This window comes from Elephas maximus, chromosome 1 (assembly GCF_024166365.1).
Source record: "Elephas maximus indicus isolate mEleMax1 chromosome 1, mEleMax1 primary haplotype, whole genome shotgun sequence".
Classification (NCBI taxonomy): Eukaryota; Metazoa; Chordata; class Mammalia; order Proboscidea; family Elephantidae; genus Elephas; species Elephas maximus.
In genome coordinates this window covers 96483125-96508241 of record NC_064819.1, presented here as the reverse complement: position 1 = coordinate 96508241, position 25117 = coordinate 96483125, and the positions used below count along the sequence as shown (strand labels likewise).

The following is a 25117-nucleotide window of genomic DNA, read 5'->3' as shown; positions in this document are numbered from 1 at the left end:
AGACTTAAGACCCCCATATGAAAATACAATGGGTGCTTTACTAGGAGATGAGGGCCACGTGCTCACCTGTGCACAGTGTGACCCAGGGGTGCAGAAGCAGTGAGGTCCCACTGCCACACAGGGTGGTAACAGAGGTAGTGTTTGAGCTATACTTTGAAAGTGAGTCGAGTCTGACAGGTGATATAGAAGGGGCAGATGTTTTAAGAAAGGACAGACAAGCATGGAAATGGGAAATCAACCATTCTTTTCAGGGAACAGCAAGTGGTCTTTGTTGGCTGCAAGGGGTCGATGTACAGAGGAGCACAGAGAGAAAAGACAGAAATGGAGAAACTCCAGAACCTGAGAACTAGAAAGAACTTCTGACCTTTCATCTCTGCTGTTCCCTATTGCCTGGAACACTGTAAGAGGCTCTTGGTTGGCCTCCCTTCCCCACACTAGGTAGCTTTCTTCTTTGTATGAATTAACAAACACACAGGTATTAGTCAGGATAGGCTAACTGCTCTAATAATGCCCAACTCTCAGAAGCTTAACACGTTACCATCCAATGTGGGCAACAGAGAGCTTCTGTTCCACACAGTCATCCAGGGACCTAGGCTCCTTCTATCATGACACTACCATCTTCAACACATAGCCACAAGGTCCTGCTGATAGGTAAGAGTTAGACAGCATGGAGAAGGGAGACCACAGTCCATGGACTAGAATTAATCATGTGGCCCTACCCAGATGCCAGGGGACTGAAATATAGTTTAACTGTGTGCCTAGGAAGAGGAAATGAGTTTAATGAGAACTCAGCCAACCTCTGCCAACTCCCCTTCTCCATAAGCCTATGTCAAGATGGTACCTCACTTAAGGAGGGAGAAATAGAGAGATAAAGAATAAGTGGAGAGTGGGAGGGGAGATCCAGGCCTGGCAGTGCCAGGGCTACGGGTTCTGATCCAGATCCTTCCCTAGCTGTGTCCTCACATACCACTAGTGTGCTAGGACCCTGGGTTAGCATCTCCCTCTCCCTCAGTTTCCTCCTCCTCATAGGGACTGTGGCTTGGTTCTCGAGAAAGGTGATATGGAAGAACAGTCGTGGACAGGGAAGAGCAGATGCGGGTCATTACCACGTCAGTAGAGCAGCCTCCCCGTGACCTCCCCGCCAGGAGCAAGGACAACTAGGAGACAGACATCCACCGTCCCCCTGGTGCCCCCTGTGTGATTAAAGAGGTGCCTAAAGAGCAGAATGTTATTACAGCTTCTCCATAATGGAGTGTCATCAGGAAGCCCTGGGCTCTGGGCAGTACCCTGGCAGCTGCATCACTCTTCCCAGCTGCACGGAGCCTCTTAGACCACGCCAGGAAGGGTAGGAAGCAGTCTCAGAAAACAAATGGCAAGGCAAGACCGCTCATCAGCAGCTTTTCAAAATGATCTAAACTTTGGACTTTTGATTTAAATCCACATCCTCAGTGGCCAAAAACATAAAGCAGAAGATGAGGGAAGGAAATCAAATGAAAGCATGGATGCCAAGAACTAGAGGGTAGGGAGAGAGGAGGAGTAGCTGCCTCGGGACAAAATAGCACCGGGCGAGAGCCAGGTTTGGGTCTTTTTTATTACGCATCTCTCAGTCACCCTCTCTTCTTTATGAAGCTGTCCCGAAATGGGACAGAAAGTTTGAGAGCTAATCCAAGATCAAAATCTGGAAAGACACCTGCCTGATTTATTCTTAGCCTTTCTCCCTCAGTCCTCCAAAGAGGAATATCTTAATGGGGCAGCCAAGGTGGGGTGGGGACAGATAGGCAAGGAAACCCAGACCTATATTCTAACATTGTTCTCTTCAGAGTCATTTATTCGACAAATATTTATTGGAAGACTCCTGTGTGTCAGGCCCTGTTGTTAAATAGTGACCAGTACTCTGAGGCAAAAGAGAACAGAGGGTGATACGAGGAGAGGGGGCTGGGAAGGCCTCCCTGAGGTGACATTTGAGCTGAGAGCAGAGTGAAGGGAGGGAGGCAGATACCTGGACAGATGACAAGATGTCTCAACAGCTGAGGAGCTCTGAGTGTATCAGGACGGCTTTAGGGCCCAGCTGAGGCCCATCCCAGCACACCTCAAACAGCAGCTGTCTTGAAAGAAAGGGAAAAAATGCTCACCTCCAGAATAAGCCAGCAATCTACTGCCGGCCTGACCCTTTCCACGGGGCTACCTTCATGTGGGGAGATACAAGGCTAGGTGCTCTCACGCAAGTCCAGACCCACTTTCTGCTGTAACCTATCTGGGTATTCAAAAATATTGCAACCAATCATTTTCTCCCGCTGAACAAGCTGAAAGAGGAAAAATCAGGCAATTGGGCCCTGCCATGCAGCTAAGTATTTAATTCCTTTTTAATGTTTACATTATTAACACCAGCTTTACAAAACGATATTTTTACTTTCAAGCGATTTAAATAGGCAATTCGGTGTCTAGATCACTGGAATCATTATAGTGTGAAAAACTAAAGCGGTGCTCCCCTCCCTCCCTGCTCTTTCCCCTGATGGTGCCTTGTTTCTATAGAGAGCAAATGGGGCCTCATAAAGCCCAAATACCCACTCCAAACTACTCAGAGGTGCGGGGTGGGCGGGGGGGGGGGCGGTGTTCAATGAGCCAGGGGTGGCAGCATTAGGGTTTGGGGTTTGGAATGAGTGACAGCCAGCAGGTGGGTGTTAAAATGGTCATCGACTTCCTGAGGGGCTGGCACCATGAAGCCACATTCCAAGCAGTGCCTATTAATGTGCCCAGAATGGCGCTGGGTGATTGACAAGCCAGTGAGCCCAGACTCTGGCTCAAACCACCCACAGGTACAGGGGGAGGGGAAAGAGGCTGAAATAAAACAAGGCGGGAGGAGGCCCTGGAGCCCCCTGGAAAATACTAAAAGCTACTACGGTCTGCTGGTCTACTCTGTGCCAGCACTGGCCAAGCGCTATAAAACTCAAAACCAAACTCATTGCCCTCAAGTTGATTCCAACTCATAGCGACCCTATAAAGCGCACATAAATACACCATGTGGTTTCCAAGGACAATGCCGCACACTGGCCTGAAGAGGCTTCCTGATGGAGCGGTGAAGAGAGGGGCTCTGGAGCCATTCAGCCCAGGGTTCAAGTCCCAGCTCTGCCACTTACTAGCTGGTGTTCTTGGGCAAATCCTTACCCTCTCTGAGCCTCAGTTTCCACCTCTGTAAAATGGGGATGATATTGACACTTATCTCTGAGGGCCACTGTGACTAAATGAGTCAATATGTGTAAGGCACTTAGTGCCTGGCACATGCCCTGGTGGCGGAACAGTTATGCACTCAACTGCTAACAGAAAGGTTGGCAGTTCAAAACCACCTAATGGCTCTGTAGGAAAAAGACCTGGCAATCTGCTCTAGTAAATATTACAGCCTAGAAAACCCTATGGGTCAGTTCTACTCTGTCACATGGGGTCGCTATGAATCAAAAATCGATGAGACAGCACCAAACAACAACATAGCATATACTCCGGGTCATTGAAATGCCCATTTTAAGATGAAGAAACCAAAGCTTAGGGCAGTTAACCCACCCAAGGTTGGCTGCTCCAAAGGCCTTTGCCTTTGTTGCCCCTCTGTCTGGAAACCGCTCTTGCTACCTTCATGTGGCTGCCCCCGGGATGACTCAGACCTCTGCCAAACATCAGCTCCTCTGAGATGGTCACTGAGACCACTCAGACCCCACCCCAGCCCCAATCACTGTGGGCCTGGCACCCTATCTTGATATCTCCCTGGCACTTAATCACATCGGAAATAATCTTGTTCACTTATTAAATAAAACAAATAAAGCACTTAGAACAGTGCCTGGCACAGAGTAAGCATTCAGTAAATAGTGTCAATGACCGTCATCATTATTATTGTATGTTTGCTTGATTGTTGACTGCCTCCTCCCACTTAAATGTAAAATCCAGGGGAGCAGGGCCCTCATCCCTCTCATCCCCCATTCCATCCCCAGTTGCTAGAGAAAGCGTCACCACATGAAGGAGCTCAGGGCTGGCTTCGAGCATGAGTGGCTGGGGCAGTCACACAGGGCCCTGCAAGCACAAGGGCCCTACCAAAACAAAACCAAACCCAGTGCCATCAAGTCGATTCCGACTCATAGCAACCCTATAGGTCAGAGTAGAACTGCCCCCATAGAGTTGCCAAGGAGTGCCTGGTGGATTTGAACTGCTGACCCTTTGCTTAGCAGCTGTAGCATTTAACCACTACGCCACCGGGGTTTCCTACAAGGGCCCTACACTTGGTTTAATGCTCTGCTGTTGCTGTCCTGAAATCCTTAACGCTTTTTAAACAAGGCCTCACATTTCCATTTCGCACTAGGCCCCTGCAAGTTACATGGATGGTCCTGGATGAATGAATGAGCAAGCCCAGATTCCAACCCAGGTCTGCCTGACTCCAAGATCTCGATACTTAACCATCAAGCCAAACAAGCCTCCAGATGGGGGAAAGGAGGGTGGGAGCCTTAGAAGGAGGCATTTGTCTGAGTTTCCCCTGGCGTCCAGCTGTTCTTCTCAACTTTCCATAGCACTTGTGCCTCATGTGGAGTGAAAACCATCTGCTGTCACTTAGTGTCACTCTTCCTCTTGGTGAGGACAGGGGAACCTCAGTTCTGGCCTCCCAGGATGCTGCCTGTTGTGGGGCGGGGGGGGGGGGGTGGTTCTCTTAAACCCCCAGCCACAGTGGGGCCTCAGGGCACCCAGCACAGCCCTAGGCGCCTGGAGTTTGCTAGTAAAGGGATACAACCCTTGCCCTTTGGGCTTCAGGGCAGCCATAAAAACCATGTGGCCATGAATACAGCTGTTGCAGAGAATGGAGCAGGGGGGTATTACTGGGCTGGGAAGGGGGCGGGGTTCACCAGAGACACTTTCTGGAGGTGTCCTGCCCTTGAGTGGATTTTCTACTCCCCTTGCACTTTCCCTACACCTCAGGGTGGGCACCAAACTCCCTGGGTCCCCAGAGGATCTCATTCACTAAGACTTTACTTTTAAGCCTTCAGAACAGTTTCTTGTGGCACCCTGCTGAAACCACTGTTGATCTTTGCTCCAGTTAAACTCCTCCCTCTTCCTCTAGCTCCCATTCCTGCCCCAGGCCTGGCTCTTGCTGCTCTGTGTCCTTCTATTCCCACACATACAAATTCTAACCATCCCTCCAGCCCAAATGCCATTCTCCAGGAAGCCCTCCCCGATTGTTCTCCTCCTACTCCTTCCTTTCTCCAAACGACCTCGCATTCTCTAATACTTCAATTAAAGCCCTTGTCACTTTGAACTTTGTGTTTTTGTTAGGCAGCCACGCCCCAATCCCACAGTTAACTCCTTGAAGGCAGGAGTCTCCTGGGATTCCCCTTTACCAAGTATGTGCATCGAGAAGGAAGAGGTAGGTGGAAGCTAAAGCAACGGATGGCACTGGCTGAATGCAGGGCCCGGAAGACATCGAAGTGGGGTGGAGGCTTTCTTGCGGAAAATCTGGAAGGTGGGGCAAGATCCTGAAAAGAAAAATCAGGATACTCCTCATCATGGTGCAGCTGGGGATGTATAAGAGGAGGTTCGGTAAAAACGGGTTTTTCCAAACTGAGTCAATCCAGCTGACATTGCTCACACTAGGAAACGGGAAAAGTGCCCGGTTGCGGGGGGTGGTGGTGGGTGGCAGGCACTAGAGGCCAAGGAGGGATAAAAAATAGAGGCTGGGGAGAGAGGGACAAAAGCTGAGGAGCTCTAAAGAACGAATTGTGGCGGAGTGCCAAGTGATAGTGACAGTGACAGGAACAGTGGCCATGAGGAGAAAGAATGCGAAAGGGGGCTCGAACAATGTGTGCAGGCTACGTGTTTAAGTTCAAACACATCTCCATCGAATAACAACCTGTATTTACATGCAAATATGTTCACTTATGCAAATTGGCAGAGATCTCGGAGGAAGGTTTTTTAGTCTCGAGTTTATGCAGTCATTGAAAAAGAGAAGCAAAGCTGTCCCTGGGGTGCTCCACGTCTGACTCGCCCCTGGGAAATGGGCCTGTTCCAGGAGAACGCAGACTCAATAGCTCAGCTTGCAGAGACAGGTGAGCAGCGCCCCTAACCGGAGAACGGCTTGCGCCCGCGAAGACGCGCATGCTCACTCCTCCCTCCCGCCCCACCCCGGGAAGGGTGGTGAACCTTAGTGCGCACGCGCTGTGCCCGCGCCAGCTCCACCTCTGGGGCGGTGACAAGCGGGGCGCAAAATGGCGGCTAGCCGGTACCGGCGTTTTCTTAAGCTCTGTGAGGAATGGCCCGTGGACGAGACCAAACGGGGCCGGGACTTGGGTGCTTACCTGCGGCAGCGGGTAGCACAGGCCTTTCGGGAGGGAGAGAACACGCAGGTGACCGACCGGACTGTGGCGGTTGGGGAGAGGGGAGGTGCGGAAAGGACGAGGCAGGGCGGGGCTGACGCACGGCCCGATGGCGGCGCGTGCGCATGCGCGCCTTCCCTTGCAGACCACGTGTGCGCGCAGATCCTTCCCTCCCGGTGCTAGAGAGCGGCAGGGCCCTTCAGTGGTCTCACCTGGCTGCACCTTGGCATCACCGAAGAAAGTTTTTTAAAATCTAGGTGCTCCAGACCCACCACACCATATTGAATCAGAATCGCTGGAAGTAGGTATTTTTAAAAGCTCCCAAGCGATTCAAGGTGCAGCCAGGGTTGAGACCCACAATACCAATCGCAAGGTGGTGACCGTCGCAGATTTGATCCTCCCATGACACGGTGCCATTTACCTGGACTGTTGTGCATTGATGGAGGTGAACCCCAAGAGCCCCAGCAGGGCCCCCGCTAAGCCTTTGTGTTTTTCCTGGGCCCGTAATGTAAGTCCGTGCAGCAGGTTTAGGTTCTAGATTGATGCCCCCGCGTGTGACTGGTAATGCTCTGAGGTTTCCTCATTTAGCACAGCACCCACCATATGCCAGGAACTGTGCTAGATGCTGGGAACATAGCTATAAATTAGATCAGGTCCTCTGTCATGAAGTTTACATTCTAGTTCAGGACACATGAAACAAATATAAAACAGTGCAGATAAGTACTACCATGAATATAAAAGAGTACCATGATAAAGGAGTAGCAGTTATGGCAGTCATGAGGCCGTTCTGAGGAGGAAATGCATAGGTGAGATTAAGGAAAGTGGATGAGCTAGCAATGTACACTTGACTGGAAGGGCATTCCAGGCAGAGGGAACAGGTAATACAAAGGTCCTGAGGCAGGAAGCAGATTGGCATGTTAGAGAAAGCCAGAGTGGTAGAGGGTAGTGACTGAGGTGGAGTTTGGTGATAAGAGTTGAGGCAGACAGAGAACGGCAGGAGCCAGGCACAGTAGAGCGTTATAGGCCATGTTTAGGAGTTGGATTTTATCATAAGCGCTGTGGGAAGCCATTGGGGAGGTTTAGTCAAGATACCAATATGACCTGATTTAATTTTTTTTAAAGACCCCTTTGGTTGTATGGAGCCCTGGTGGTGAAGTTGTTAAGAGCTATGGCTGCTAGCAAAAAGGTCGGCGGTTCAAATCTACCACCTGCTTCTTAAAAACCCTATGGGGCAGTTCAGCTCTATCTTAGAGGGTTGCTATGAGTTGGAATCAACTCGATGGCAACAGGTTTTGGTTGTATGGAAGTCCGTGAGTGGTGCAAACAGGTAATGCATTTGGCTGTTAACTGAAAGGTTGGCGGTTTGAGTCCACCCAGAGATGCCTTGGAAGAAAGGCCTGGCGATTTACTTCCAAAAAATCAGCAGTCGAAACCCTGTGGAGCACAATTCTACTCTGACACAAGTGGGGTCATCAGTTGGAATCTACTTAAAGGCAACTTGTTTTTGGTTGTATGTGGTGTATGGATTATAGGGGACAGGAATAGAGGATGGAGAGAAGGCTACTATGGTAACCCAGGCAAGAGGTGGCAGTGGCTTGGATGAAAATGGCAGCACAGAAGGTGGAAGTAGCTGGAATCAGGTTGTAATTTGAAGGTCAAGTCAGCAGGACTTGCCAGTGTATTAGATGTGGGGCAAAGGGTAAGAGAGGAACCAAACGTAACACCTAGATTTTCTTTTTTGTCCTGGTGAAAGACGGTGCCATTTACTGAGATAGGAAAGACTAGATCAGGTGGGGTTCTGGGAAGACCGTCTTGAGCCTGGTGTTAGACATATTAAACTTTAGACGTCAAGTGGACTTACTTCCAAGTGGAAATATCGAGTAAGCAGTGGGATATTTGAGCCTGGGGCTGAGGCAAGAGGTCTGAGATGTGACATAAGATACGTACACACACTCTAAGGAAATGACTTTTAGGAAACTTGGCCAGGACCTGTCAAAGTGAGAACATGTTCGTTTGCAACTTAGGCCAGCACAGAGCCCAGACCAGCCCTGATGAAGCAAGAACATGCCTGATGGCATCATTGTAACCGTATTACTGACTGGGTGGCAGGAGTGGAAGGTGTCTGGCCCAGGGCCTCTGTATGTGTGCGGTCGCATTACACTCGGGGCCCTCATGTCTGTTACGGTGGCCTTCACTGGGCCAAACTATAAAGATCTTGAAGGCAGAAATCATATCCAGTTCCAGCTCTGCAAACTGTAGACTTTAGAGCTGAGCTCCCTACGAATCTTTAGTGTGAGCTTTTTGAGAATAGAGATGATGCCATTTTCATCTTTCTCCCTCCAGTGTCTACAGTAGCTCATAAAAGACACTCAGTAAATGTCTGAACAGAAGTTAAATGAATGATTGGTTATGGCTGATGAGGTAGGAATCATTTGAATATAGTTGCAGATGTAGCAGAACTAGATGGAAGTATTTCTGTGTCTTGAGTGGTGAGAATGAATTTGAGGGCTTACTGTGTTTGGGGAGTGCAGGAACCACAGAAGGGGCACATAACCTGGTCCTTACCACCAAGGAGCTTATACAGGCCTATAAACAATATTCAAGTAGCTAACCCAGCTGGCAGAAGACACGGAGGCTAGATCCTTGTCTGCAGGCTGCTTCCTTGGTGAGGTGAGAAAGCACGACATTCACCTACTTGATCATTAGGGGAGAGCTTTCTCTTTGGGAGTTGTCATCCTTTGTCATCACCTGGGGAGATGGTTCAGGATCAGCCAAAGGCCCACACAGGTTTGAGTCATAGCTGCAGCTGATGAACGCATTCCGGGTAGGGGGAGCCAGTGCATCATGGTGCAGCAGGCACATTACTCAGGACCATTGTCATGCTGCTTCATCCTGGTGTCACCTGAGAATGCACCTGGGCTTAGGAAATCACACCTGGGCTTAGGAAATCACACCTGGGCTTAGGAAATCGGTGCTATGATATTCGGAGGGAGCAGTTCTTTGCTGGAAAGGAAAACACCTGGTGAATCACTCCCTCTCATACCCCTGGAACATTTACAGAGACCTTGAGAAAGAAAGGTGGTCTCGGAGGCTCCTCACTAAACTGCAGCAGGCGGCAGTGGCTAGACCCGTTGGCTGACCGGTATGGAGCTCCCTCCTTGGCTATGCCAGTTTCCAGAAAGGTGGAACTGGGGGCGGGGGAGTTCGGTGCAGTTCTGCTCCTGTAGATTTTTTTGTTTCTTTGTGGGGGAGAGATAGGCAGTTTTCCCCTCAGCCTCTTGGCTTCCTACATCTTAACAGTAACATCAAATGGGCATACTTTGGCATGCATGATCTCATTAATTTACTCCTTAGAGCAGCCAAGTGAGGTAGCTATTATTCCCATTTTACAGACAAGGAAACAAAATCAGAAAAATAAAACTACTACTTCCGGGTCCCATGGGAGTAAGAGACAAGATTGGGTCAAGGCCAGCCACCCTGGCCCTGGTCTGGCATTGTCTCCATGGTGCCTGACCTGCCTTCAGCTGCCATTCCTCCCGAGTTATCTCTCCTTGTTACAACTGCCTCCTGTTCCACAAACATCAAGCCACTGTCTTGCCCTCTTTTCTTGCTCAAACCTTTTTGGACCATGGACAGTTTGAGCAAAGAATAAAACACCTCCCCATGGTGACCTTAGCTGCTTACCTTGCCCCAGCCATGACCTCCCGGTATGGATGGAAAGAAAGATGGTTCTCAGGTGGGTTACCAATGCAGAAAGACCAGATTCACTAGAAAGCAATTTAATAATTCAGACTGTAATACAGAGTACGAAAACCACTGCCTCGATTTATTCCACCTCACATTGCCCTTTGAGGAGTCGTCATGTTCCACCCTGAACCCACCAAGAGGGGAGGAGATGGTGGGAAGCAGGAACACGCATACCACCTCTCACACCCTACATCCTATTGTAAGGTTTTTTCAAGTTAGCGTTTGTGGGTCTGTCCCCTTTGAATACAGCTTCCTTAAGAGAACACGTGTTCCCTACAGCACTGAGAGCTTAATCAAAGAGAATCACAACATGGGGGAAGGTGGCACAAACAACTGTAATTGTTGACTTAACTACAGGGAAAGGAGCACATCCCCGTAATGAGTTTATTAGGTGCCCAAACAGCCTTCCAAAAGATCCCGACTGCACACCAGCACCCACTCACCTAGCGGGGGCGCAGCTCTGAGGAAGGGATCTGGAGGGGCTGCCACCCGGCAGGGGCTTGCCCACCGGTGAAGTCTTATGATGGCAATGTATCCAGGTTTAAATAAAATTGGCCCAGTTTGAAAGGATTTAAACTTTGTCTTGGGTTTATAGTAATGTAAATGATATTTCTAACTTCTCAGAGGAGAATGCAAAGGTTTTATCTAATCGTGTTTTCTTAGTCATCCATTGGAGGACTGGCCGTTGGCATTCCTTGACGTAACAGGGAGCTCCCCAGCTGTCTGGCACATGCTGGCAGCGGTAAAGACATCTCAATATGACCCCTCCCCTGACACATCTTTGTACTTATAACATTGAACCCACTCCAAAACGAGTTGGGAGGAGAATCATCTCTAAGAAGGAATGCAAACATCTCCATCTTTCTGTTGTTTTTTGTTTTTGTTTTTTTTTTTTGTTCCTGTTTTTGAGAATGGGTTAAGGTGATGTTTAGACAAGGGCTGGCGTTTACTTGTACATATTTAAAGATCTAGGTGCCCCTTCATGAAAGGTAAATGAGTGAACATTTTCAGTGGGTCACCAGCTATTCACAGGTCTTTTGGAGGCTGCCCATTCCCTCCTAGACAAGTCGCAGGCAGCTTTGTGAGGCCATCAGTGCCCTCTGATCTTTGTCCCAGCCTGTTTCCAAGTTCGCTTTTCAACACCCCAACATGAGCCCCAGCTTCAGTGAGGATGTCTTTTCATTGCCTCCCAAATTGCCTGTAGTGTACCCAGAAAAAACCCCAGTGCACCTGTAGTATAAGTAGGGCTTAACCTTTGAGAGTTGAGAGCAAGTTCTGAACTTCCACACCACTGCCATCACCACCAAAAAAAGAAAAGCCCAATCACACAGAGCTTGCCAAAAATTTGGTGGCTTCCCAGGCCCTTGAGGCCCTACCTGGGCTCAGCTTAAGCCTGAAACATCCTTGTCCCCATGCCTTTGTCATACCTTCTAACTCCCAGTCACTCCTTGGATCCTCACCCCAGCCATCCTGAGGTCCAGCTCAGAAGTCTGCACAGGACTCTGGCTTCCCCTCACTCTCAGGAGGCCCTCCATGGACTGTCTCTGCAGTAACACTCAGGTCGTCCTTCCCCGCCACGCCTGCCCTGTTAGCACGGCCTGGTGACAATCTCCTGCCTTTGATCCCTGCAGCATCCCAGCGTTCCATGACTGGCAGTTCATTACAGGCTGCCTGTGGCATGTTTAGTTGTTAACATGAGCATGTCTTGTCTCCTCAGCTTGATTGCCAGCTTCTCCAGTGCCAGGACTGGGTCTTCCTCTTTATGTCCCCCACAGCCCCCTGGCAGAGCACTCTGTATAGTAGGTGCTCAAGAAATACATTTTCAATCAAATTGAAGGGAATAGGCTCCCATAACAGAATGAACTCATTTCAGAAGTTCATCACCAAGTCATGAAAACCTTTTTTCATAGATCCCCCTGGACCGAATCCAGCTCTACCTTAATTAGCAAAGCAATTTGCAACACCCTTTCCCAAAAGTGCTTATACGTCCCTTTGTGTGACTAGAATAGGGGCCGCTGTACCAACTGCTGTCACCACCCAAAATTCAATTTTGAAAATCGAAATCAGTGCCTGCGGCACTGATGGAGATTTGTATGTATAAAAGTTTAATACGGTAAAGAGAAATTTACTGATGACTGAGCAGGGGAAATGCAAAAAGAGCAGAAACAGAGCTGTAGAGGACACTTTGTCAGCCGAACATCTATTTTATCTACATTTAGGGAGCAGCGCTGAATTTTTTATAATGTCCCTACTGCTGCCATTTTCAAACCCAGCACTGCTATTAGTCCTAAAATGTCCGTAATCTCATTAGGTGTGAATGCAAAATCAGGTAATTTAAAGCTCATATATAGGAATCTTTCTAAAAATACACAGTACATTTCATCAGGAAAACTGTATATTTCAAAATACAGGAATGTTTGTGCTGGAGTCTGTGAATAAAGTGTAGGGCCTAGGTGTGTGGCAAGGCTTCTGGAATTAGACGAGTGTCTCAGCTCATTTCCTTTAAAGTACTAAACCAGACTGTTTTCATTGCTGAGCCTGGGTTGAGTGTGACTGTTGTTAGCTGCCATCAAGTTGGCCCCCAACTCATGGTGACCTCATGTACAATGGGACAGAATGGCTGAATGGATCTGACCATTGCGATCCGTGGGGTTTTTCATTAATTTTCGGAAGTAGATCGCCAGGTCTCTTCCTAATACGTCTTACTCTGGAAGCTCCGCTAAAACCTGTTTAGCATGATAGCAGCATGCGAGCCTCCACTGACGGGTGGTGGCTGCGCAGGAGGTGCCTTGCCTGGGAATTGAACTTGGGTCTCCTGCATGGAAGGTGAGAATTCTGCCACTGACCACCACTGCCCTCTTGAACCCAGAATTGGCCATGGTGCCATCTCTCCTTAGACGGTAAGAACTTGGCTAGAAAGTTGGCAGACTTCAAACTCCCGTCACCTCTACTACGCTACTTTTACAGCCTCATGTAGACACATTCCTGACTTCAAACGGGAAATTAGATGACGAGTCCATTTTTAGGACTTACAGGTGTTTGGTTCCTTCTTACATTATTAATTAAGCTCTAGGCATTATGTAAAATATCCAAGAGACTGTCTATTTGACACTGGAAATTTTAAGAGGTTAAAGGAGCCCAGAGAGTCACAGTTTTTATACCTGGACCCTGCGACCACTCATATAGAAACGTTCTGCAAGGGTGACCCCATCCTCCCTCTCTGCCCCTCCTCTCTGCCCAGCTGCCCTGTCAGAGACAGGAAAAGACGGAAAGAAAGAATGACACCCTTGTAATCCACTTGAGGTTGTGGTAAGAGGTAACTGAGCAGACCTCTAGCAAATTCTCACTGTTAGAGAAGTTGGAGGAGACGCAAGAGGGAAACTTTGGCAAGATTTCTGAAGGCGAAGATCTGGCTGAGATGTGGGTTTGGTAGGAGGCAGTCTTAGAAGACTTTCCCAAGCTCTGTCTTGGTGGTCTGACAGCAATGTGGGGAGCCAGGAGAGAGACGCCTAGAGGAAGGCAAATTGGTGGCATGAACTTTCCTCAGAGGTTGGCTGGGAAAAGGAAGAGATGGTGGAAATAGTGGTGAAAGGGGAAGGTCCAGGTGACAGGTGAGTGGTCATTAGGTAAAGAGCGGCGTGGCAGACATCTCCTCACCCGCTGCCAGGCAATGTTGTTCCACCAAGGGCAGACCATGGAGCGCTCAGTGATCACAGAGAGCCACGAGAGACAGGTATGGGAGCCTAGTCAGGTACACTGATCCACTGATAATGTCCTTACCACCATTCCTTGGACACGGGCTTAAGGAGCTCCCCCCACTTCCTTCTTGGTGGCTGTCTGTCCAGCAGTTCTTCCCTGGCTCCCCAAGCAGGGTCAGGTGTCCACCTCCACCAGCCCACAGCACTCTGGACACACCTCCTTCACTGCGCTTATCCCCAGAATGACCGTGACCTGCTTCTTTCCCTTTTTAGTGTATGAGGTGGAGAGTTGGATCTGTGTTTACTACCATGACTACCATCATTACCACTAATAATAATATTTTTGTTGGGTAGGTGCCGTCAAATCAGTTCCGACTCACAGTAACCGTATGTACAACAGAACAAAACACTGCCCGGTCCTGCGCCATCCTCACAGTCGTTGCTATGCTCGAGCCCATTGTCGCAGCCACTGTCAGTCCATCTCGTTGAAGGTCTTCCTCTTTTTCGCTGGCTCTCTACTTTACCAAGCATGATGTCCTTCGCCAGGGACTGATCCCCCCTGATAACATGTCCAAAGTATACGATACGTAATCTTGCCATCCTTGCTTTTAAGGAACATTCTAGTTGTACTGCTTCCAAGACAGATACGTTCGTTCCTTTGGCAGTCCATGGTATACTCAATATTCTTTGCCATCACCACAAATCAAAGGCATCAATTCTTAGATCTTTCTTATTCATCGTCCAGCTTTCACATGCATATGAGGCGATTGAAAACACCATGGCTTGGGTCAGGCACACCTTAGTCTTCATGGTGACATCTTCGCTTTTCAACACTTTAAAGAGGTCTTTCACAGCAGATTTGCCCAGTGCAGTGGGTCTTTTGATTTCTTGACTGCTGCTTCCGTGAATGTTGATGATGGAGCCAAGTAAAATGAAGTCTTTGACAGCTTCACTCTTTTCTCCATTTATCATAATGTTGCTTATTGGTCCAGTTGTGAGGGTTTTTGTTTTCTTTATGTTGAAGTCTAAGGGCTTTTGTTTTCTTTATGTTGAAGGCTGTGGTCTTTGGTCTTCATCAGTAAGCACTTCAGATCCTCTTCACTTTCAGCAAGCAAGGTTGTGTCATCTGCATAACGCAGGTTGTTAATGCATCTTCCTCCAATCCTGATGCCCTGTTCTTCTTCATAGAGTCCAGCTTCTTGGATTATTTGCCCAACATACAGATTGAATAGATACGGTGAAAGCATACAACCCTGAGGCACACCTCTCCCGACTTTAAACCACACAGTATCCCCTTGTTCTGTTTGAACAACTGCCTCTTGATCTATGTACGGATTCTTCATGAGCACAATTAAATGTTCTGGAATTCCCATTCTTTGAAACATTATCCATAATTTGTTATGATCTACACAATCGAATACTTTTACATAATCAATAAAAACACAGGTAAACATCTTTCTGGTATTTTCTTTCAGCCAGGACCTATCTGACATCAGCAGTGATACCTCTGGTTCCACGTCCGCCTCTGAATCCGGCCTGAATTTCCAGCACTTCCCTGTCCATATACTGCTGCAGCTGCTTTTGAGTGATCTTCAGCAAAATTTTACTTGCGTGTGATATTAATGATATTGTTCATTAATTTCCCAATTCCCTTGAATCACCTTTCTTGGGAATAGGCATAAATATGGATCTTGGCCAATCAGTTTGCCAGGTAGCTGTCTTCCAGATTCCCAAATGGTGTAGACAAGTAACTGCTTCCAGTGCTGCATCCATTTGTTGAAACATCTCAATTGGCATTCCATCAACTGCTGGAGCCTTGCTTTTTGCCAGTGCCTTCAGTGCAGCTTGGGCTGCTTCCTTCAGTACCATCGGTTCCTGATCATATGCCACCTCCTGAAGTAGTTGAACATCAGCCAGTTCTTTTTGGTACAATGACTCCGTGTATTCCTTCCATCTTCTTTTAATGATTCCCGTGTCATTTAATATTTTGCCCGTAGAATCCTTCAGTATTACAACTTGAGGCTTGTTTTTTTCTTCACTTCTTTCAGCTTGAGAAATGTTGAGTGTGTTCTTCCCTTTTGGTTTTCTACCTCCAGGTCTTTGTACATATCGTTATAATACTTTTCTTTGTCCTCTTGAGCCGCCCTTTGAAATCTTCTGTTCAGGTCTTTTACTTCATCATTTCTTCCTTTTGCTTTAGCTACTCAGCGTTAAAGAGGACATTTCAGAGTCTCTCCTGACATCCGTTTTGGTTGTGTCTTTCTTCCCTATCTTTTTAATGACCTCTTGCTTTCTTCATGTATGATGTCCTTGATGTCATTCTACAACTCATCTGGTCTTTGGTCATTAGTGTCCAGTGTGTCAAATCTATTCTTGAGATGGTCATTAAATTCAGGTGGGATATGCTCAAGGTTGTACTTTGGCTCTAGTGGATTTGTTCTGATTTTCTTCAGTTTCAACTTGAACTTGCATATGAGCAATTGATGGTCTGTTCCACTGTCGGCCCCTGGCCTTGTTCTTACTGATGATATTGAGCTTTTCCATTGTCTCTTTCTACAGATGTAGTCAATTTGATTCCTGTGTATTCTACCTGGCAAGGTCCACTTGTGTAGTCGCCATTTATGTTGGTGAGAAGAGGTATTTGCAATGAAGAAGTCGTTGGTCTTGCAAAATTCTATCATGCAATCTCTGGCATAGTTTCTATCACCAAGACTACCAATTCTTCTTTGTTTCCAATTTTTGCATTCCAATCACCAGTAATAATCAGTGTACCCTGATTCCATGTTTGATCAATTTCAGACCGCAGAAGTTGGTAAAAAATATTCAGTTTCTTCATCCTTGGCCTTAGTGGTTGGTGCATAAATTGGAATAAGCATCATATTAACTGGTCTTCCTTGTAGGCATATGCATATTACCCTATCGCTGACAGCATTGTATTTCAGGATAGATCTTGAGATGTTCTTTTTCATGATGAATGCAGCACCATTCTGCTTCACTTTGTCGTTCCCAGCGTATGGACCATATGATTGTCCCATTCAGAATGGCCAGTGCCAGTCCATTTCAGCTCACTAATGCCTAGGCTATCAATGTTTATGCGTTCCATTTCATTTTTGACGATTTCCAATTTTCCTCGATTCATACTTTGTACATTCCAGGTTCTGATTATTAATGGATGTTTGCAGCTGTTTTTTCTCATTTTGAGTCGTGCCACATCAGCCAATGAAGGTCCCGAAAGCTTTACTCCATCCATGTCATTAAGGCTGACTCTACTTTGAGGAGGCAGCTCTTCCCCACTTGTTTTTTGAGTGCCTTCTAACCAGAGGGGCTTATCTTCAAACACTGTATCAGACAATGTTCGCTGCTATTCATAAGGTTTTCACGGGCTAATTCTTTTCAGAAGTAGACTGCCAGGCCCTTCTTCCTAGTCTGTCTTAGTCTGGAAGCTCAGCTAAACCTATCTGCCATGGGTAACCCTGCTGGTATTTGAATACCAGTGGCATAGCTTCCAGCATCACAGCAACTCGCAAGTCCCCACAGTACGACAAACTGACAGACTCTTGGGGGCTAATAATTATAATCCTAACAAAAACTTATCAGTCACACCTAACAGTGCCGTTCCAGACACGAAATTCAGAGCAGTCATTACCTCTATCCTCACACCGCCCTCGGAATTAGGGACTATAATTATCCTCTCTTTTAAAAGAAAGGTTAAGTTGGTCAGTACTCTTCAAAAATGTGGATGCATGAGAGACAAAGTAAGGCCGAAGAACCAACCCAGATTAAAGGAGACGAAAGACACACCACAACTAAGCGCAGCAGGTGATGTTGAATGGAGTTGTTTTCTGTAAAGATTATTACTGAGACAAGTGACAAAACTGGAGTAGGAACAGTGGATTAGCTAATAGCATCGTATCAATGTTAAAGGCCCTGAATTTGATCGTGGAACTCTGGTTATGTAAGAGAAAGTTCTCATCCTTAGGAAATACACACTGAAATATTATGGGATGGGAGGGGCATTCTGCCCTATTTTAACTCTCAAATGGATCAGAAGAAAAACGTGTCTGGATAGAGCTAGAGAATGATATCCACTCGACGGCAACTAAGAACAACAGAATGATAAAGCAAATGTGGTAGAATGTTTTTTAAAGGAGGAGGGTGGTTAGAAAGCATTGAGTGTCTGTTGATGGTGATGGAACACTTGGCACCAGATGCTGGTGATGGTTGCACAACATAATGTAATTGGTGTCACCGAATTGTACGGGTAAAACATGTTGACTTGGAGAATGTTGTGTTAGATATGTTTTTTATAACAATAGGAAAAAAGACGGGGGTTTGAGTGATTTGCCCAACATCCCATAGCTAATACATGACGATGTTAAGATCTGAGCCCAGCAGTTTGACTCCATGCTCTCTCCAGCCATGGAGATGCTTTTTCCTTAGCATCCTCAGCTCACGGAGGGCCAAGCACAAGCAGGTCTCAAGGAATGTCTTGTTGTTGTTGTTGATAAAATATATATAACATAAAATTTATCGTTTTAACTATTTTAAAATGTAAAATTCAGTGGTATTAAGTGCATTCACAATGTTGTGTAACCATCACCACTACTATTTCTAGAACTTTTTCATCACCCCAAACAAATTCTACCTATTAAGGAATAACTCATTTCCCACTCCTCCAGCCCCTGGTAACTTCTATTCTACTTTCTATGAATTTGTGTGTTATAGACACCTCATAGAAGTGGTATCATACAATATTTGTCCTTTTGTGTCTGACTTCTTTCACTCAGCATAATGTTTTCAAGGCTTATCCATGTCATAGCATGTATCAGAATTGTACTTCTCTTTATGACTGAATGGCACTGGCAGTCCCCAGGTTATGAACATCCAACTTACGTACAACCCATAGTTACAAACCCACCCTGTAAAGCCTATTAAAAATTCAAGGCACATACAATGGTTTGTAATAACAAATGGGCACCAACATATTATTACTACTGTATTATTATGTTAAAGATGTTTTTGTGTATCTGGAAGTGTTTAATGTTTTTTATGCATACAAAGGTATACTGTATACTTAGATAAACTTTTGACTAACTGATGTTAGATACTAACTATTCCAACTTACGTACAAATTCAACTTAAAGATAGATTTAGAAACTGAGCTAGTTCATAACCCGGGGACTGCCTGTATTCCGTTGTATGGATAGAACACGTTTTATTCATCCATTCATCTGTTGGACACTTGAGCTGTTTCCACCTCGTGGCACTTGTGCACAATGCTGCAGTGAACATCAGGGCACAAGTGTCTGCTTGAGTCCCTGCCTTCAAGCCTTTGGGTATATACCTAGGAGTGGGATTGCTGGATCATATGGTAATTCCTGAGGAACCACCAAATTGTTTCCCATAGTGGCTGCACCATTTTACACTCCCACCAGCAATGTACAAGGACGAGGTTCTTCAATGAACATCTTTTCAATTTAAAAGTAAACAGATCTGCACAAGTATGAAGAGAGCAAAGAAAAGATGAAATGCACAACTATCTTCTGATAATCTAAATAATATTCTTTCAAACTCCGTGCCAGCATTATTCTTCTTTCCCCTTGGTGTCATGCATGTTCTGTTCTCTTGTTAGTTCTTGGTTATGCATGGCCTGCTGAAGAGAGAACGTTCAAATGCTTTGCTCCGCAGTGTGTGCTGCAGAACCAGGTTCCAGCTGGACTTTCCCTGGAAGACCCGACCGTCCAGGAATTAGAACTCAACTGCCAGCCTCGTATTTTCCCATTTGCTCTTTCTAGTCAGCCTTAGCCCCAATCCACTCAGATAACGCCTTTGATTATTATTCAGTGGACAACGGCTACCTCCTCAGCCCATGATCCATTCTCCTCTGATGTGGCTACTTGGGCATTCTCAGGATGAGTGGCCTGAACCTGGGGAGGGGTCAAGTGGAGCTAAATGACGGATCGTCTTTTTTGTTTGCTGTGAAATGGGGACCTCATTTGACACACACAGGCAGAAGCGGAGCTGCCTTATTAAAACGCTTAACTACTGGTTTATTTATGCTCTGCCTTCTTCGAGAAAGGATTTAAGTTGGAAAGATCCATCATTTGAATTCAGGGGAAAACGTAAAAGACAAGGTTTTGTTCCAGGCAGCCTTCAGAATTCTTGGCAGAATAAGGAACTATAGATAAATAATAACAAGGGCAGAAGGAGGGGGAATTAAAAAGAAAGGTGTGAGAGAAAAAACCACTTCTCTGTGTGCCCCCTGTCTTCCCTGGAGTTTCCAGCAGGGGTACCCAGACTCTTTCTCCCCCCACCACCCCCCCCATTCTGTTCACAAGGTCTCCACCTTGGTGTCCGGGCCTTGCCCCTTTTAGCAGAACCTGACTGGAGTCTGTCTTGGTTCTCCTTAGTTCACCTATTTCGTCTTAAAATACCACTTTCTTTTTTCTTTCCTTCTCGTAAAATTTCAACAGCTCCCCACTTCCCACAGATGAAAGCTCAGATGATTTTTTTTTTTTTTAATTTCACAAAAGACTCTTTCTTTAATACATTTCATTTTGAAGGTCTAACTGAAAAAGCTTTTTCTTTTCCTCCAGCCCAGTTTCTTCTACCTGTATTCAGGCCCTCAGCTAGACTGGGTCTGATCTGAAGCAGAGCAGAGCATCCTGCCTCTTCTGCCTGGCCCCCCACCTGCTCCACCTGGAAGCCCTGGCTCCATTTAGAGCCCGGTCTAGTCTCCCTTCATGCACTGACCACTTGAGCACATGGGGACCCCCCGCCCGAATTCTCGTAGCCTACTCTGCCTCCAGCACACCCCAGGGCCCACCTGTATGAGGCAGGACCTTCAATACTGAATTTTTATTATAGGGTCTCCAAATAGCAGCTGGCATGGTGGTTCATAAGTTACAGGTGCTCAGCAGATGTTTGTTTGGCGGTTGATGGATGGAGTTTTTCCAGCAGGTTGGAGAGCTGATGGGGCGGAGCCATTACTCCAAAGAGGGGCTTTTTCACAGCGGGAGCCTCAGGCAGGCTTGCTTCCCACGGAGCTGAGTGGAGCCAGGGAGTGCTGGCTGCAGACCTGCCAGCGGTGAATGCCTCACTGGATTTCTGGTCAGCGGGGGCCGGGCTCCTTTGCTCATGTCTTTGGGGTTCTTTGTTTTTCAGATTGCAGAGCCTGAGGCCTGTGATCAGATGTACAAGAGCTTAGCACGACTCCATTCAAACTATTACAAACACAAGGTGAGTGGGCAGACAACCAATAAGAGTAAGTGGAAATCTGATTATTCAGTGTTTTGTAAAGAATTATGGTTTCGTTACTTTCAAACACGACCAGTAATTTCAACCAAGCCAACAAAGGTACCTGGTAGCAGCTTTTAAGGCACCTAAATAAAAGCTATAAGTATGAATAAAAGCCATGTATTTTATATGCTAGAGTATGTTTCTGGAAGTAACTGACAACTCTTGGGCCGTATACAGATTTTAAAGGAGCCCTGGTGCCACAGTAGTTAAGCACTCAGCTGTGAATCAGAAGGTCTGTGTTGTGTTATTCCATCCAATCTGATGGGACTGTTAGTCTCCCACACTCAGGTGATAAAGGTGGAGTGATTGGGGAAGGCCCAGCCCGGCTTTTCCTCAGATCCTGACGTAGTTACTGTCAAATTCCTATTTAGTGAGGTCTCTCTCCCAGGCTTGAAAAGTGTGTTCAGTAACCCCACAAGTAGGCCAAGCATTTAACCTGCACGGGAAAGGGATTCCTTTTAAATCCTTGCTACTCAAAGTGTGGTTCGTGGCCCAGCCATGTGGGCATCACCTGGGTGCTGGTTAAAAATGCAGATTCACAGGCCCTGCCCAGAATTCCTGAATCAGAGCCTGAGTTTACCAAGATGATGGAGTACTCATTAAAGTTGAGTCAGGGGCTCTCAGTGATAAGAAGAGAGTGCCGGTTCTTGGGAGGCCAAGCCCTTGACCTCAAGGTGGTGCTGCTCTTCTTGCCACACTTCCTGGCCTCTGACCACCCAGCCTAGGTGGACAGCAGTGGGAGAAATCGTCATGTCTTTGGGTCGAGCTGCAGAACTAATCTCTCCCTTCTCTCTTCCCCTCCGCTCCGGGTGACCAGTACCCACGCCCCAGAGACACAAACTTCAGTGGCCTGCCCTTGGAACAGTACAAACTCATCCTAGCCTCAGGTATTGAAAGCCCAGCTGCACTTTTCCGATTGGTTTGCAAAAGATTCTTTGCGTTTGAGCGGCAAAGGGGAATTGTCTAATAAAACAGCTTTGCTTTGATGGAAGGTCTTGTGGAAGAGCCCATAGGAAATTCTGAAGCTACAGGGCTCATGCTTTTTGGCCGTAGAATGTGGGGAAGGTCAAAGAGATTATTTAAAAAAGAAAATCCATCTTTAGTGCTTTTAAACTTGAGGCTGGGCAGCAAGGAACAGGGGAATACATATTTGCCAAATGGAAGTAGTTGAAATCAGGATGGAAGGAAAATAATTTCATTTTTATGGTCCTAAGGGGGCTTTATAAACAATAAGGGTTTTAATTAAAACGAAAAGGCTTTCAATAATTGTGTATGGGGATATCCGCCTACCAGTTATCTGGCCCAGGGGACATGGTCTGTGGGTTACATGTGGATTTAGCTAGGTATGTTTGGAGTTGTTGGCAGAACCTGATTAACAAGAAAGGAAACTCTGCCAAACCCATCCCTTCCTTACTTCCCCATCTCCATTGTCACTGAAGGGGGTAGGGGAGCCAGGGTTGAAATAGGAAGGTTCTGGAATGCTACTATTTTTATTGCCAAGGATACTGTATACAAAAATAGGCTAACCTTTTCTGGGAGGGCATGGAGCCTTCTGGTGCTCTAGAAGTTCCTCTGGCAGCCTTCAGCAACTAAGTTTTGCGGATTTGGCCTTCTAGAAAACTCTTACCTTCTGAGCAGATCAAAGCCGGGCGGTGTCCCCTGCTATTGTGTGTCGACTCTGACCCTATTTTTATAACAGTACTCTCTGGGAAACTGGGGTGAGGTTATTTTGGTCAGGCAGAATTGCTTTATTGTCAATTCTTTTTTTAAATGTATAAATTTTCTCCCATGCCCCTGGGCCCATGTAATTACCATCATGGATGCATGGTGCCACTGTGAGGACCCTGGGGAGTGTGGGTGAAGTTTGAACTTGAAATTAGAAGGAAGGTAAGTTCCAGAGGCCCAGCCTCCTGGCCTCTGTTACCCCTCAGGGCAGCCTTCGTAAGTGGTGGGAAACAGCAGTGAGAAGGAGTGGGAGCCAGCAGTGAGAAGGAGTGGGAGCTGCGTGGCTCCCCACCATTGGCCTGTGCTGCGGCTTGTTCTGGCTGGGAGTTCAGCTCCAGGAAATTTGCCGATAATTGGTTTTCACAGCAAGCCTCATATTTTTGCTGCCACTGTGTGGAATAAACTTAATGTTTCCTCTGACAGGGCAAGAAAAGGCCTGCCACACCTTGTAGTGGGAGGATTTAAGGGCCTGGCAAGTCTGAGATATGGCCGGGGCCTGGGTCCTGAGTGCGCCTGCCCCAGGCTGAGGTCATGGGAGGCTCTAAACCAGGCCTTGTGGCTTGTAGTTGGACAGGGATCATGTTTTGTGCATCACACGGGAGCCTGGGACTTCTAGAACAGACGCAGGATACGATGCTTGTATTCTAATCCAGTCAGGAGTCCATAGCATTGTTAATAAACAATGGAAGTTACCTTTTCTTTTCAAAAAAGGTACTCTTTTTCTCCATAAGTTTTAACAGACTGAAATCCAGGCTGTGAAAGCTAAGCAATACATGTGAAAATCTAAATTTGAAATACAGAGAAAATTAGGTATCATGGAACTTTAGCCCTGGAGAAGTCTTCAAACCAGTGATTATTAACCAGGGGGGATTTTGCCCCCCAGGGGACATGGGACAATGTCCGGAGACATTTTTGGTTGTCATAACTCCTCAGTTAACTAGTGGGTAGAGGCCAGGGTGCTGCTACGCATCCTACAATGCACAGACAGCCCCCTACAACAAACGATGTTGATAGTGCCAAGGCTGAGAAGCCCTGCTTTAGTTCCTGTGTGCGTGTGTGTCTGTTTCGAAACAAAAGGCCTCAGTGGCCCTAGCCAGCTCCCTCCTGCCTTCATAGCAGTGAAGATGGCTATGGTTTCTCAAGTGCAGGCCAGGTGCCAGACACATTTGCCTCCATTATGTCCTTTAATCCTCACAACTTTCAAGGTGTTTTTATCCCCATTTTACAGATGAGGAACCTGAGGTTCAGAGGCTTAAGTCACTTGCTGGAGGTGACTCATTGGGAAAATGACCAGGCAGGGATTCAAGCCTAGGGCTGTAGTCATCCTCACTGACACCTGCTCCATTCCACAGCATATGGTGGACCCATGCAGCCTAGGTTCAAATCCCAGCTCCACTACCTTCTAGCTTTTTGACGCTGAGCAAGTTACTTAACCTCCCTCTGCCTCAGTTTCCACATCTGAAAAATGGGGATAGTAAGGTCTGTATGGGCCAGGCCAAGCTTTGAGATAAAGCCTGTGGGCTGCATATGACGCCGTCAGGGCTATTCTTTTGCCCTTTCTTTCTTCGCCCTCATGTAGAGCAAAGCAAGGAGAAACACACCCTGCTTAGACGCCGAGCGAGAGGAGAGTAGTGAGACGGCTGTGGGCATGTGGTGTCCTCAGCACGGGGCCCAGTACACAGTGCTCAGTAAACATTAGCAGTGTTTTTTATTTCTGTTACCCTATTTGATTTGCTCTTCAAAGGTTCAGTTTACACTTCTCTTTTTCAAGAACACACTATGTATAAAATGAGGCACGCTTTTATCAGGGAGGCCTGCGAGGCCAATCAAGTTTTAGACTTCACTTTCTTTTTTTTGGTCTTTCCGCTTTTGCAGACACCTTGGAAGAGTTTAACGTAATGAATAAAGGCATGTGGAAGAAGCTGCAGGAGAAGTTTGCCCCCAAGAGTCCTGAGGAGAAGCATAAGGCCTGGGCTCAGGCCTTATCTCGTCCACGTACATAAATGTGGGGTCTTGTATGTTTCCATCATAAATAAAACTGCCCCAGTTTCTCCCCGACCTCAGGGTTTGCGAATGTCATCTGGCCTTCACAAAAGGAAGCCTGTTTTCTAAAGTTCCATTCTGAGAAGGGATGCCTTTTGAGCTGTCCTGTCTGCAGGGCCCTCGGTTGGGGTAGGGAAGTCTCCTGGGGAGAGGAAATGTCTCTCTGGGCCCCAGAGTCTGGACAGGGTGTTTCCTGCACGGCCACAGGAGCCCTGCCTCACCAGCAGGGGTCTGGCTGGTATCTCCTGGCAAGATCCTCAGGCT

At 47.0% G+C, this 25117-nt stretch overlaps 1 protein-coding gene across 1 annotated transcript; it reads left to right on the top strand.

The window, feature by feature from the left end:
• Positions 1 to 6192: 6192 nt before the first annotated feature.
• Positions 6193 to 24813, top strand: LOC126079366 (ubiquinol-cytochrome-c reductase complex assembly factor 2). The gene is made up of 4 exons (XM_049890342.1): positions 6193 to 6371; positions 20951 to 21025; positions 21903 to 21972; positions 24686 to 24813. The coding sequence occupies exons 1-4, from the start codon at positions 6234 to 6236 to the stop codon at positions 24811 to 24813; spliced, it is 411 nt and encodes a 136-aa protein (XP_049746299.1). The 5' UTR covers positions 6193 to 6233.
• The last annotated feature ends 304 nt before the right edge of the window (positions 24814 to 25117 follow it).

What these genes read in the sequence shown, in the direction of transcription:
- LOC126079366 (XM_049890342.1), top strand. Translation starts at nt 6,234, where the DNA reads ATGGCGGCTAGCCGGTACCGGCGTTTTCTTAAGCTCTGTGAGGAATGG. An exon ending in CAAACTATTACAAACACAAG is followed by an intron (nt 21,026 to 21,902) that starts GTGAGTGGGCAG and finishes CCGGGTGACCAG; the next exon opens with TACCCACGCCCCAGAGACAC. An exon ending in CAAACTCATCCTAGCCTCAG is followed by an intron (nt 21,973 to 24,685) that starts GTATTGAAAGCC and finishes CCGCTTTTGCAG; the next exon opens with ACACCTTGGAAGAGTTTAAC.